Source organism: Choloepus didactylus, chromosome 3 (genome assembly GCF_015220235.1).
Source record: "Choloepus didactylus isolate mChoDid1 chromosome 3, mChoDid1.pri, whole genome shotgun sequence".
Lineage (NCBI taxonomy): Eukaryota > Metazoa > Chordata > Mammalia > Pilosa > Megalonychidae > Choloepus > Choloepus didactylus.
The window spans coordinates 165,494,316-165,507,893 of record NC_051309.1 but is presented as its reverse complement, the minus strand read 5'-3'; the positions used below and the strand labels follow the sequence as shown (position 1 = coordinate 165,507,893).

Sequence of the window (13,578 nt, the reverse complement as noted above, 5' to 3'; positions counted from 1 at the left end):
GTCCAAGGAGCGATAATGGAGAATTAAAATATTTGGACCATTTAATGAAAAGCCATTCAAATGGGACCTTTGACAGTATGTAGAAAAAGTGGTTGTCCAGTTGAACTTTATTCTTTTCTGTTGGCTGCTTGGTCTAACCCACCAGGGTTTGAGGTGGGGTGAAGCAAGATGGAATTGTGCTCCAGTTTCTCTGCATTGCACTCATTTTAACTTAAGGTATTTGTGTGTGTTTGTTTGTTATTGTTTTTGGAGCCTGGTATGAACCATTGGTGGATTACATTTCACCTACTCTCTTTCTACTTAGTTGTTCCTCACATCCTTCAACATCTTTTTTCATTGAGAGGGAGAGGGAAGTGGGGAGAGAGAGATTTGAATGTAGTTACAGCTCGAGATGAAAACGCCAGCGCTGGAACCAGGACTGAGCTCTGTAGCCGCCTACGGTTGGAACCGCTGGACCAGGCGTCCTGCGGGCTGGAGAGAGCCAGGTTTGGGCAGAGGTGGGCGGGCTGGATTGTTTCTGAAGGGCGCGGAGGCAGACATGCAAGAGCGGGATGAGAGCGGAGAAGGATAATGATGAAGCGAGGGAATGGTGGGCCTCTGTTCTCTCTCTCCTGCTACACCGCCTGGCGCACCCTACTGCCTCCACCTGGGCCACTTCCCTTTCTGTTGTGCTAGAACCCACTGCGACTGCCTCTTCTTCCAAGACACCTTTTCTGACCCTCGCATGCCCTCTTTCATGCGCCACAGCAGCTGGGCTGGCCTCATCGCGGCCCCGGCCACGCCTTTTCCGCGGTGGGAACCACCCGGAAGCCTACATGCTTCCCAAGGGGAGGCCCTCGGTATTCCGAGTACAAGGCGCACGCGGTATGCGCTCATGAATAGCCGATAAGAGAATGTCAAATAAATGTCAGGCGCTGATGTATGTTGCCGGAAAAGGAAATGCATCAGCCCTTTCTCAGAGAAAATAAATTCCCATCATAAGACTTCTGCCCTGTAATCCTTCATATGTCGCTGGGAAAGGCCAGCCAGCTGCTTCCCATCCATCCCTATTTCTTCGCTGACCCGGAGGGGCCGCGTACCACACTAGGCCACCTGCACACGGGCTTTTTAAAGGCACTTAGTTGGATTGCTCCTTCCCAGTTTGCCATCTTGAACCTTCATATCATTAACAGAACATTCTTTAGACAGCCATCAAACTCTCGGGCATCAGGCAGCTCTGCTCCAGCACGTGACTTCCTGTAACCGGCTCCCTCCGACTTCTCACTAGTACATTAGTTCATACTTCCCCTCTCAGGTGACCTCAACCCCAGGGCCGGGAAACTGTGACTCAATCTCAGGAAAAAACACTGCTGGTGTCACCAACAGAAACGAAGGAAACTCCTGCGCTTGGTGCTGCAGATATTAATAAATCCATTAGATTGGATCGTTTGCACCACCAGCTCTCTCTTTTCTTTGGGGAATTTGAATGTTCAAGTGCTTTAAAGTGAAGATAAAACGACCCACGATTCATGTCCCTGTCTTTCTGAAGAGTTTCCTTGTATAAGCTCCAGCAACCTCTGCAGTTGTTGAAGGTTAAAACTATTCTTGCCCAAAAAGAAGAAAACCATTTCACTTTTCTATTCATTGCTTTTCCCCTTCAACACCTGAAAAGAGAGGTGAATTTTTTTTCTCCTCTTCATTCTTAACAAGAGAATCCTTTTCTACTCTCACTTGTCTGGCAATTTGAGCATTAAAAAAAGTATACTGTAGTATAATTCTTCAGCTAATCCTTGGAGAAGACTTTGGTTCCTCTCTCTCTCTCTCTCTCTCCCTCTCTCTTGGTATTGGCTATGAGGCTAGCAAATTTTGGATCTGAGCAGCCCAGATCCTAGACTAGCAGCACACTGGGAGCTCATTATACAAAGCTCATTGACAAGAGAAAATGCCTTGAACAGCCTGAGTCCTTAGCACAGAGAGGGTTGCTTTTTTCAAAAAAAAACTTTGGTTCTGTTTTCTTCACTGACCTCCTGCAGCTCTGAAATGGCATGCTCTAGTCATGGTCTGTTCCCCTTGGAGCTGGGGTAAAAATTATTCAAATCCTTGAGTATTTCAGGAGAGCTGAGAGACACTCGAGTTCTGGTATCCAGGAATCAGTTAAGGTCTGGGAAGGGAAAGCATACTTGGGGGCACTGAAGGATTTGGGGTGCTGGAATATTTTATCTGCGACTTCCCAGTAAGACCAAGGGCAGATGAGCATGCTCTCTAAACCACTGCTTCTACTCTGCCGGGGAGAATGCCTTAGGAGGCCCGGGCAAGTTGAAGAGAAATTCCAGCTCCTGGAACCAGCCATCAGAAAAGGTCTTGAGGTTTCAATTAAGCAATTTTCTTTAAAGATTTTTTGATTCATATTCATTCCCTGAAGAAGTTCACTCACTTTCCAAGGCAGTTTCCCTCCAAAGGGTGGTTTGCTTTCTGAAGGGGAATTTTAATACTGATACCTGTCATTTATCGCCCATGTCTTTTCTGAGGAGACGGGCTGTACAAAAGCCATTAGGAAGCACTTCATATAATAGTTCATTCACCCTTAAAACACCTCCCGAGAGGTGGGGAGGGGCCAAGGAGGAAATTGCTCCTCCACTGCTTTGCCCATTTTAGAAGCAGAGAAATTGAAACTTAGACTACACAGAAATGACTCTGTGTCCAGCTTTGAGTTGCGTCCTCCAACTGCTCGTCTGTCTTCTCCGAAAGAGGACCTTCTGCTCCCAAGAACCTAACCTGTGACTTTCCTTCCTTTAAATAATTCACAGAGACCCCCTTTCTATCACAAGGAACTCTCACATCAGTTTGTTTTTTAATTGAAAATGCAAGAACTTGGTAAAAATTTTTTTTTTTTAAAAGTGAATACTATGAACAAATCTACTGTAAAAAATATTCCTGGAACCCTGGACCCCTCTTTTTCTTGAAGCTACCACAATTTCTTTAGCATCCCTCCAAAAATATTCTATTTATAAACACATATATGTGTGTATGTATATATGTGTGTGTGTGTGTATATATATATATACACACACACACACAGTTTACATTTCAAAGATTGTCATTCCAGCAGAGGAAAAGGAAAAGCCTACAGAATTATACTGAATACATTCTAAAATTTTAATGCTGGTTTGACATGGGCCATGATAGCATAGCATTACTATCTGTTCTCATTAGGCAAAAGGGTATTATTTCTAGTTTTGTATATTCTGTGCATATATTTGTATATCCCTTCATTTCTATACACATATGAGGATATTATACACCTTGCTTCCCTTTTAAAAACTTTATGATGGTTCTTGGAGATTGTTATTTTCTAATACAAAAAAAAAAAAAAACATATCTCACCATTTTTTTTAAACTGTTACATGGCATTCTTTAACTAGTTCCTAATTGTTGGACAATTTAGGTTGTTCCAATCTTTTGCTAATATAGTACTACAATGAGTATCCTTCCTTCAGTGTTACTGTCAACACTTATAAGTGTAATGATGGAATACATTTTTAGAATTTATCTGTTTCTAGAATAAATTTCCAGAATTGCTTGGTCAAAGGGTAAGTGCATTGTAACATTAACCTTCAGCAATTATTTGAGAATGTTTGTTTCTCAGTGTCCTTACTGACACAGTATATTATCAAGCTTTTTGATTTTTGTCAACCTGATAGGTTAAAAATTGCATCTCATTATTGTTTTGATTTACATCTATTTAATTATGAATGAAGTTGAGTATCTTCCCTGTGTTGGAAAGCCATTTGTATTTCTTTCTCTGTCAGCTACCTTTGCATGATTCTTGCCTGTTTTTCTCTTGGGCTGTTGGTCTTTTTCTTATTGACTCATAAGAGCTCTTTATATAATGAGAAACTGGACCAATGATTCATACTCTCTAAAGCCCCATATATATATTTTTTTGCTTGTAACAGTTATTGCTCTTATATATTGCCTACCTCATTTTTTTCCCACCATGCTCACCTATTACTTCCTTGAGTAGTTTACTTCATCTTGTTCAGATGGAAAGGAAATAAGGATGAGGGTCAGTCATGCAGATCTAATGCAAGGAAATACTTTTTTTTTTTTTTTTTTTTTTTACCTAGCATCTATATCAATATCAAAGAAGATGCTTCCTCTTTGTTGGTGATAAACACTTGGTAGCCTTGTATCTTGCTCAGTAGCTATAAATTAATGTCCAAATTCAATAAACTTCTTAGACTTATATTTATAACCCCTTATTTAAATTTTTTTCTTGTAATTCCCTCTTCTTTCCATTTTATTCTCAAACAGTGATCATCACTTTTCTGGTGCAAGTAATTAACTCTAGACTCTCACCTCTTTCTAAAGTACCTGGCAACAGGATGGTCCATGTGGTGAGATTTGATGGGAGAAGGGGAAGTCTCAGTCCTGCTTGCCAACCAGCCCTAGCCTCCCCCTCCTGGGTCCTTAGGCCACACTGTTCTCTGGCTGATTTGAGAAGATGGGTCTCCCAGTGAGGTGTGGCTCCTTTCTCCATAGTCTCCTGTTGAGAACCCATATTTCCAAATCATGAAAAAAACAATTCAACTTTAGCTAATGTGGTAATGATTTGTGGGGAACAGCAGAAATTCCTCTGCAATTATGTGTGAATTGATGTGTGATTTCCTAATGAGCTTAAGTGAAGAAATCATCATTTTGTGATAAATGCTTTATATCTTAAAATGCCGGCAACACATATCTAATAAATTCAATCAAACCACTCTCATTTATATAACATTTGCAATTATTATTTAACATACTGGCTTTCTTTACTGCTTTACTGCTTTGGGTAATTGCAGAGTATGAAAGTCCCCTTTTCCTAAACAAGGCCACAGAAACTCATTATGTTGGAGTTTTTCTTAATGTGATCATAAATGAGTTCATTTTGAAATGCATTTGCATGCTATGTAGACTAAGACCCTTTATCAAAAAATGTTATAGTCATTGAATGAGTTTGCTAAATCAAGGACATATGTACCTAGAATGAGCTAGGCCACTTCCTGCTCACGCACCGAGCAACGTCCAGAAAAAAAAGTTGGGAAAATAAATGTCAATGATCAAAATATGATTCCTCTTCATAGAAGAAATAATGTGGCCTTTCTGGAGCAAAGTGACATGATCAATGACCATAGGGCAGGGTTGATAGAGTCCAGCACTGACGACAACATGACATGTTGATTAAAGAGTCAGTTCTGGATCCAAATTCTGGATTCCCACTTAATAGCTGTGTGACCTTAGACAAACTACCCAGCCTCTCTAAGCCTCAGTTTACTCATCTATAAAGTACAGATGGTTCCTACTGTTGTAGGGAGGACTAAACGTGAAAATTCTGGCCACGCTGCCTGGCACATAATGAATGTTCATCAAACTGTGGCTAATCACATAATTTTCATTAGCTTTAAAAGTTGATAAATATCTGCAGAAGCAAAAACCCTGCCTCTGGCAATCTCCCAAACATTTCCCTAGTGTCCAAGATGGTAAGTTTTTCCATGTACATCTCCCATGGAGCTGAGTGGGTGCAGGAGTTGAGAAAGTTTTGCTCATGGGACCCAAAGGTCATCTCTGGATGGCTTGTTTTGAGGTGGTTGTCAAACTTGAAGTGAATCCTCTTTTGCTTGAAATGTGTTCGAATTTGGAGTGTGGTAAATAGAGACACAAAGAAGTTTTGAGACTTGTATCAAAATTAGCCCAGTAGACCCAGGGCTGCCAGAATGTATTAGAAATCTGTACTAACCCTCCCACTGGCCCCTTCTAAGAAACTCTGTCTCATCTGTAGGCCATGCTCCAGGGGTAATTACAGGTACCCATGTTTTGTGCTGTATGAGTCAGCCCACCTCTTACCTAGGCCACAGCTGATTGGACAAGCATAGTCCTCTGACCCTACAGGCTGCCCAAAGGGCAGGGGAAGTGAGGCTGGGCCAGTCATATGTAACTTCTCAGTCACTGAATCTACAAACATGCAGTGCAAGGAGAGATAGAGCTGGGCCAGAAGAGGCCCTGATGGGCCTTGTGCTAATGTTAGGACTGTACAGAAACTAAGAAAAAAAGACCAGTTGTAGCCAGTGGGGGACACAGAAGCTGCCCAGAGAAAGCCATCCTGGGGGCTTTTCTGGTTCCAGATGGTTTTCCAGCCCTGGATCCAGTCTTTACATATCATTTCAATGGACCCTGTGTTCCTTGAAGGAACTTTAGGGCAATCTCTTTATATGAACTCATAAGAGACCACCTCAAGCCCAGTGTGGGATACTATAAGAGAGCAGAAATTGGAATAAACAGTTAAGATAAAGGTTAGGACTGATAAATGGCAGCAACAATATAGAACATCATTAATTATTCCTCAAGGAAACTTGTTATCCATTAATTTTATAGATAACAGTGCAGACCTTGTATACTGCACAGGAATGATAGGTTTCCAAACATAAATTAATAGAAAGATGGAAGTTCTCAAGGTATTTAATTTTAATGGAATTGAAATAATTTAAATTCCCATGCGAATAGAGAAATCTAGTCTTTTTAGACAATTGTGTTATTCATCTGGCCTCCCAAGGACATTAAATAAAGCACATTTGAAGCTTCCTTTGTTGGAATCTGCATAGATTTTACAGTGGATAACATTTTTCCTAATAAAGAAATGATTTTCGGTCCTCTCTTTTCCACATTTCCACTTCCACCACAATAATTATACATTATCTTTCACCTGAACTCTTGCAGTATCCTCCTAGGGGGCCTCACAAAGCCATGTATGTAGTAGGTGCTCATTAAGTGCTCTTGGACTCCCTGCTGTACCTGATCTAACCAGAACTCCCCAAAGCCCTTTCCTCATACAAGGAAACAAAGCCATTTTAAAAGTAGTGTTTTATTACCAAATTTCAAACATACACAAATGTGGAGAGAATAGCATGATGAACTCACATATACCCATCACACAGATTCAACAGTGATCAACTCAGGAACAATCTTGTTTCATCTCTACATTCACATATATCCCCTACCTCCTCTCAAGCTGGATTTTGAAGAAAATCCAAGATATGGTATTTCATTCATAAATATTGCCATGTGTATTTCTAAAAATTTTAAACATAAACAAAATACCATCATCATGCCTAAAAGAAGTTAATAATGACTTACTTAATATTATCAAATATATAGTTCAAATTTCCCTAATTGTCTCATCAATGTCTTTTTATAGTGTCTTTGTTTGACTCATATATCAGATAAGCCCAGCACCTCACGATGACTGATACGTCTCTTAAGTTTCTTTTAATTTATAACAATGTCTCCTCTTCTTCTCCCTCCTCCTTTTCTTCTTCCTCCTTCTCACCCTCTTTCATTTCCTCTCTGTCTCCTTGCAATTTATTTGTTGAATAAAGAGGGTCATTGCTTTGTAGTTTTCCACAGTCTGGATTTTGCTGACAACATCCCTATGCTGTTATTTAAAATGTTCCTTTATCCACTGTTTTTCCTTTAAATTGATTTTTAGATCTAGACTACAGTCTCCATCAAATTCAGGTCCAACTTTCGGTAATACTTGAAAGGCAATATTGTGTACCTCCATCAAGAGGCACATAATGTCTTTTTGTCTCTTTTTGTGATGTCAGCAGTCATTGATGTTCACTGCCTAGCTCCATTATTTCATTTTAGGTTGCAAAATGGCAATGTCCTAAATCTATCATTCCTTCTTTGTTTATTACCAAAACTACTTTGAGCTTCTTGTCAACTATTTGGTTACCATGAGGTACAGTTCAAATAGGAAAGGCAAGATAAATGCTTAATTCAGATTCTGATTTGGTTTCTTGGCATCCATTAAATGTGACCAATGAGTTTCCTTGTCAAGTATTATTTCTGAACTTCTGGAATTAAATGTATTTGATGTCTTTCAATCCATTGCAGCTATTTTTCTTTTTGATGGTCATATTGTTCTACCTTTGGCTATTGGGAGCCTCTTCAAGTTGGCTCCTGAGTTCTTTTGACATGACTCCACTTATTTTTTCTGTCTTTCTTGCTGTGTGGTGGTGGTGTAACAAGATATTTCTGGCTCATCTTGTACATATTCTCCCTTAGACCTGGAATCAGCTTTTTCTTTGGGAGACCTGATTCCTTTTAGTGGAAATGGCATTTAAAACTACAGTCTGGGTAGTGGGATATTCACTGGTAAAGGGTTGGTTTTGTTTCTGGGCCTTTTCAGTGTAAATGTATACTGTTTTTAAGAGAAAAGATATCTTAAACTCTTATTGATACTTCCAATTAAAAATTCAGGACTACAGAGTTTTTACTTAATCAATCTTACATTTTTATCTGTGAATTAATTGCAAATATTTTTTCCTGTTTGTCATTTATTTCCTTTCTTCTTCTGTTTTAAAATTTTGCTTATGGTGTTTTTGCCTTACAAAAATGTATTATTTAATTTTTAAGTATCCAAATGCATCAGTCTTTATTACACCTGAATTCTCAGTTATAATTATGAAAATTTCCCCCACTTTTGTGTTTTAGGAGAATTAATCTATAATTTATTCTAGTAGTTGTATAGTTTCATTTTTATTGGCATTTAAATTTCTGATCCATTTGAAATTCATCATACTGTGTCTGGATGAAGAAAAGATCCTATTTGATTTTTTTCTGTTTGACTTTTCAGTTAATGCAACTTCACTTATTTAAAAGTCCATCTTTTCCTCCTTGATATAAGATGCCGCTCTCATCATATATTAAATTTCTACATAATATTGGGCCTGTTTCTGTACCATTGTGATTTCTGTCTATTCGTGTGCAATACCATACTGTTTTAATTATAGAAGCTTTAAAGTATGCTCTTGCTTTTCAGAGTTTTCTAGGCTATTCTTGCTAAAACAAAATTTTTGAGCCAGGACTTATTTCTATCTCCTCCTATCAAGGTCCTTTGCCTGCTTTCTAAGATGGCACCTCACTGACTTTGTAAATGGAATTGTGGGAAGGCATGAATGAACCTTTCTTCCCCTTAAAACTGGGGACGTCAAACTATAGGCCACATTTATTTGTAAATAAAATTTAACTGAAACACATATACACTCATTCGTCTATTACATCCGTGGCTGCTTTTGTGCTGCAGTGGGAAAGTTGAGTAATTGTAATCAATACTGTAGGATCTGCAAAGCTGAAAATATTAAATACTGTCTGGCCCTTTATGGAAAAACTTTGTCAACCCCTGTCCTAAGAAAACACATTGGCTTCCTAACAGGTCCTCTGGGAATAATGCTAAACCCCAAATAGAACTGACAACATAATTTGGGGGGTCCAAAGCAAAATGAAAATGCAGGACCCCTTGTTCAGTCAAAAAGAAGGAAAAAGTGGCATTAAAGATACTAAAATATAAAGCTTTTTCCTTTTATCTGCAGGTTATCTCTTGACTTACATTGTTTTTATTTGCTATTTAATGTCATTCTAAGTAAAGAAAAATTAAAAGTTTATATTATTAGCATGAATTTTATTGTTCTTTATATTGTGTAATGCCAGTTTTAAATGCAAATGCATTTAATTTATATGAAGAATCACTAAATTATACCATTTGCATTTGGTGACTTATCCGTAGGGGTTGTTAGCATTAGAAAGGATGGTAGGAGGAAGAGAGGGCCCTCTAGGCATGGAGCAGGGCTGCTCCCTTAGGCACATGCAGTCAGGGCACATGCACTCAGGCTTGGTGGCTGCTCAGTTCCTCCTCCCGCCAACCCTTAAACCAATGTGCCATTTCTAGTCCAAGGGCGGGGAAGCTGAGCAGGGCATGTGCCCTTCCATTGGGGCCTACTACTCCGACTCACGAGGGACAGAGATTCCCAAGGGTATTGCAGGTCCTGAACAAGGATGGCTAGGTGTCTGGATCAAGGGTGGACAAGAGGAGTGCAAAGTCACCCACCTAACGCTGCGCACAGCAGCCAGCTGAGACCCCGTTCCAGGGACATGGGGAGGCAGCAGGAGCCCGGACGTGTGTGAGCCAGGCTCCAAGCCCGGACGTGTGTGAGCATCCATGCTCCATGGTGCCACCGGACTTTACTTACAAAAGACAAATTCAAAGATAACATTATTAAGGATTTCAAGATGGCGGCCGGAGAGCATCAACCTCCAACGGTGTGGTCTTTGTGAGCTTGCACTTCCGCTGGTGAACCCCGACCCTGATCTCAAGTAATGATTGGCGGTGGTGGGAAACTGTTTCAACACCACAGCTTGAAAGGAAATGGGTGGGGAGTATAGATAGTTGGGGAAGCCCTGCAGATGTGTGGTGCCTCTCAAATGATACCTTGAAGAGGATATCCATCTGCTTAAATCCTACCATTTTTATAGTATTTTTAAACGTGACCTCCTGTGTCACTGAACCTCGACACAGATTGCAGTTATGCTGCAGCTTTTCTTTGGGAACCTGGAGTCTCCCAGGCACACCCACGGTCACACTCATTGCCGCACTGAGGATTCAGTTTTCAGCTTGCATAGGTTGGCAAGAACAGGAAAATGTTGCCAAAAGAGAAACTACTGAAGCATTATTTTTCTTTGTTTCTGCAAAACAACTTTGGTTTATTTTTTCCCATTCGAGGCTTTGTTTTCACCTATGCAAATGTGATTCATCTTTCAGTTCTGGAAAAGGGCCTTAAAAAACATAATTACTTCACCCATCATCTACTTGGCTACTGGAAATCATGTTTTTAGTGAAGTTGACTGCAGTTGCTCTAGCTCTGTACAGACCCCAAATAATGAGCAAGCTTCCTTTTTAACGTGTTAATTATTCTCTGAAATGAATGTTGTTTTAAAAAGATGATTTAATTGGATATTAAATCTGCAACTGAACGATTAAATTATGAAATAAACAAATGTATCAGTCTAATAGGTCTTTGAAAAAAAATCAGGTATTCCATTCCAGTTTTTATTAAGTGCAAATGCATTCAGATATATTTATATATTTAATTCTCTGCCCATTTTGCTGTGCTTTGTAGCTCACAACCTGAATTCTTTTCTGGGCCGGTTCCAAAGGAAGTCATCTCAAGAGGCTGAGTAAGCTCAGGATTCTGTGAGCGCTGGCCCCAAAATAACCTTTTGCTTAAAGACTTTACCTGTATAAATGAAATTCAGGAGATGTTGAGAAACCATTTTGAAATGAATAATACTGAAGCAATTCCAAGGGGTATAATTTGGGATGCATCAAAGGTGGTAGTTGGAAAATACATTTGCCTCACTGTAAGTTTAAAGGAAATCAAAGATCAAAACAAGTATATGTTGGAGAAGGAAATTAAGAAATGAGAAGTACATCATAGCCATATAAAAACCCAAAATGATTTTTTAGAAAATTATTTTAAGGTAAAGTAATACCCTTTTTAACAGAAAAGAACACAAACCACCCCCCACCCCCCAAGTTTATAAAGCAGGCTTCCTGGAATATGAAATGCTCTTCAGTTTTACATTTTCAAAAGGTATAAGAAAGCAAAGATTCTTTTTCCCCCTAAAATATGTACCCATCTGGGAGAATGGTGCTACAACCACGATTTGAGGCTCTCTTTAAACACAGATGCCCAGGGCTGGGAGAAATAGCAAGAATATGTATTACCCCAACCACATTTCAATCAGCTGAACTAGACTGAATACAGAAACATCCCCAGTGCAAGAGTGTTTCTGGAGCATCTGACAGGGAGGCAGAGGGGAAAGTGAGTGATGACGTATTTTTCCTCGTCTTCCCTTGTTATGAAATCCTTGAAAATAAAATATTGGAGGAGTACCTTAAGGGGGAAATTTTAGTATGTTGTTTGGAGAGAACTATTTTCTTTAATTGCTGGTTTATTAAAGAGTTATTATTACTCCTAACAGATAAAATTTTAACACATTACTTTCCAGGTTTTAAAACCTGGTAGTGAAACTTTTTAAAATGCTTTCCTCTCAGAGTCCAAATTCACCGAAATATTTTTTTGTTGATGATCCCTTTTATCCTCATCTAATGAAATTCTTTGTCAGTTTTTTATTTATTATCTACTTCTTACGTGACCATAAAACATTTTGAAGGGATGGAGTGACCATGTCTGGAAACAATACTAATCACTGAAGGATAGAAAATTTGTTCATGCATTTGATGATTTTAAGGGATTATTGTTAATTTTTAGATATGATAATGGTAGTATAGTGATGCTTAAAAAGAGTCATTGTCTTTTAGAGATATATATTGAAATGTTTACTGATGAAATGATAGAATGTCTTGGATTTGCTTCAAGAATAGAATAGAACATGGGCAAGTGGGGATGGATATGGGATGAAACAAGACTGGACAGAAGGTGATAACTGTCGAAGTTGGTAATGGATACATGGGAATTCATTACACTAGTGTTCACTTTTGTAGCTGTTTGAAATTTTCCATAACCCAAAAGTTTTTCTTTAAAAAAAAAAAGGTCTTGCACTCTTTAAGAAACTTCTACCCATTTCCCAAAGTGGAAGAGTGGATATAAAAGAGTCTTATTCTCTTCTTTGTGAGAACATGTCTCATGCTGATTCAGCTGAGTAGGTGCAGTAAGTGGCCCTTCCTTGTTTTCTGTTCCAGGCACACAAATGCTGACTGGGGACAATTGCCCACTGACCTAACAGCCCACTCAGACAGGAGCAGAGGTGTACAGGGGACTTGGATGAATGTACAGGGTTCACTGGAGGTGGAGGTAGAGAGGGTGGGGTCCTTGTGATGTGACTTGAGGAATCTGAGAAAGCCCATGCTGGATCCCATTCCTCATTTGCCTGATTTAGAGACCAAATCCACCATTGGTGGTATTCGTTTGCCTTACAACAATATTTTTTTTTCCCTTTTCTTTGTCTTCTCTTGGTATTTGGATACATCTATATCTCGCTTATCTCTCTAATTGCCAGTCTGTTTGGGGAGAAGGGAGAGGGAAAAAAAAAAGGACATTTACGAAGTTCTTATTTATTTATTAAGCATTAGACGTAAGAGCTAGGCACTTTAATATGCTATTTCATTGAATTCTCATGATAATCCTGTGAATTGTAGGTAATTTAAAATATCCCATTTTACAAAAGAGGAAACTGAGGTTCGCGACATCAAATAACCTACTGTTCTACTTAGCTTAGAATACCTTTGCTTGCAAATTAAAAGCAAACCCAGCTCAACTGTTTTAAACAACAAAAGGAATTTATTTTCAGCAGCTTTCAGGGGCAGTTTTATCAAAGCTCTGACTTGGGGTCTCTATGATTTTCTAGATACTGCTTTCCTCCATGAGGCTTCCCTCATGGTGACAAAAAGGTTGCAGCCATCCCAGGTCTTAATATCTTGCATAATGTACCATTCAGGGGAAGAAAGAACTTCTCTCTCCTCTATTGTGAATCTAGGCCTTGCAGTTCACTGTGAATGGACTAGCCAGTTACTATTGACAGGAAAGACCATGAGAGTACCGGCTCAAGCCCATCCTTTGACCATGACAAAGAGGATATGATTATACTAAGTGATTCTGCCAATTAAGGCCCACCCTGGGGGCTGGACTGTGGTTAATCTTACCCAACCAACAAGAGTGCTGCAAAGTTAAATAACTATGATGAGAATTACATTCATCAGAT

General features: G+C 39.3%; 1 protein-coding gene across 1 annotated transcript in view; it reads left to right on the top strand.

The window, feature by feature from the left end:
- The first annotated feature begins 391 nt into the window (after positions 1 to 391).
- Positions 392 to 13,578, top strand: part of LOC119530514 (telomeric repeat-binding factor 2-like) — a 164,559-nt gene continuing 151,372 nt past the window's right edge. Inside the window, exons 1-2 of the mRNA XM_037831488.1 lie at positions 392 to 485; positions 748 to 839. Coding sequence (XP_037687416.1) covers positions 392 to 485; positions 748 to 839 — 186 coding nt within the window. The remainder of the gene's footprint in view (positions 486 to 747; positions 840 to 13,578) is intronic.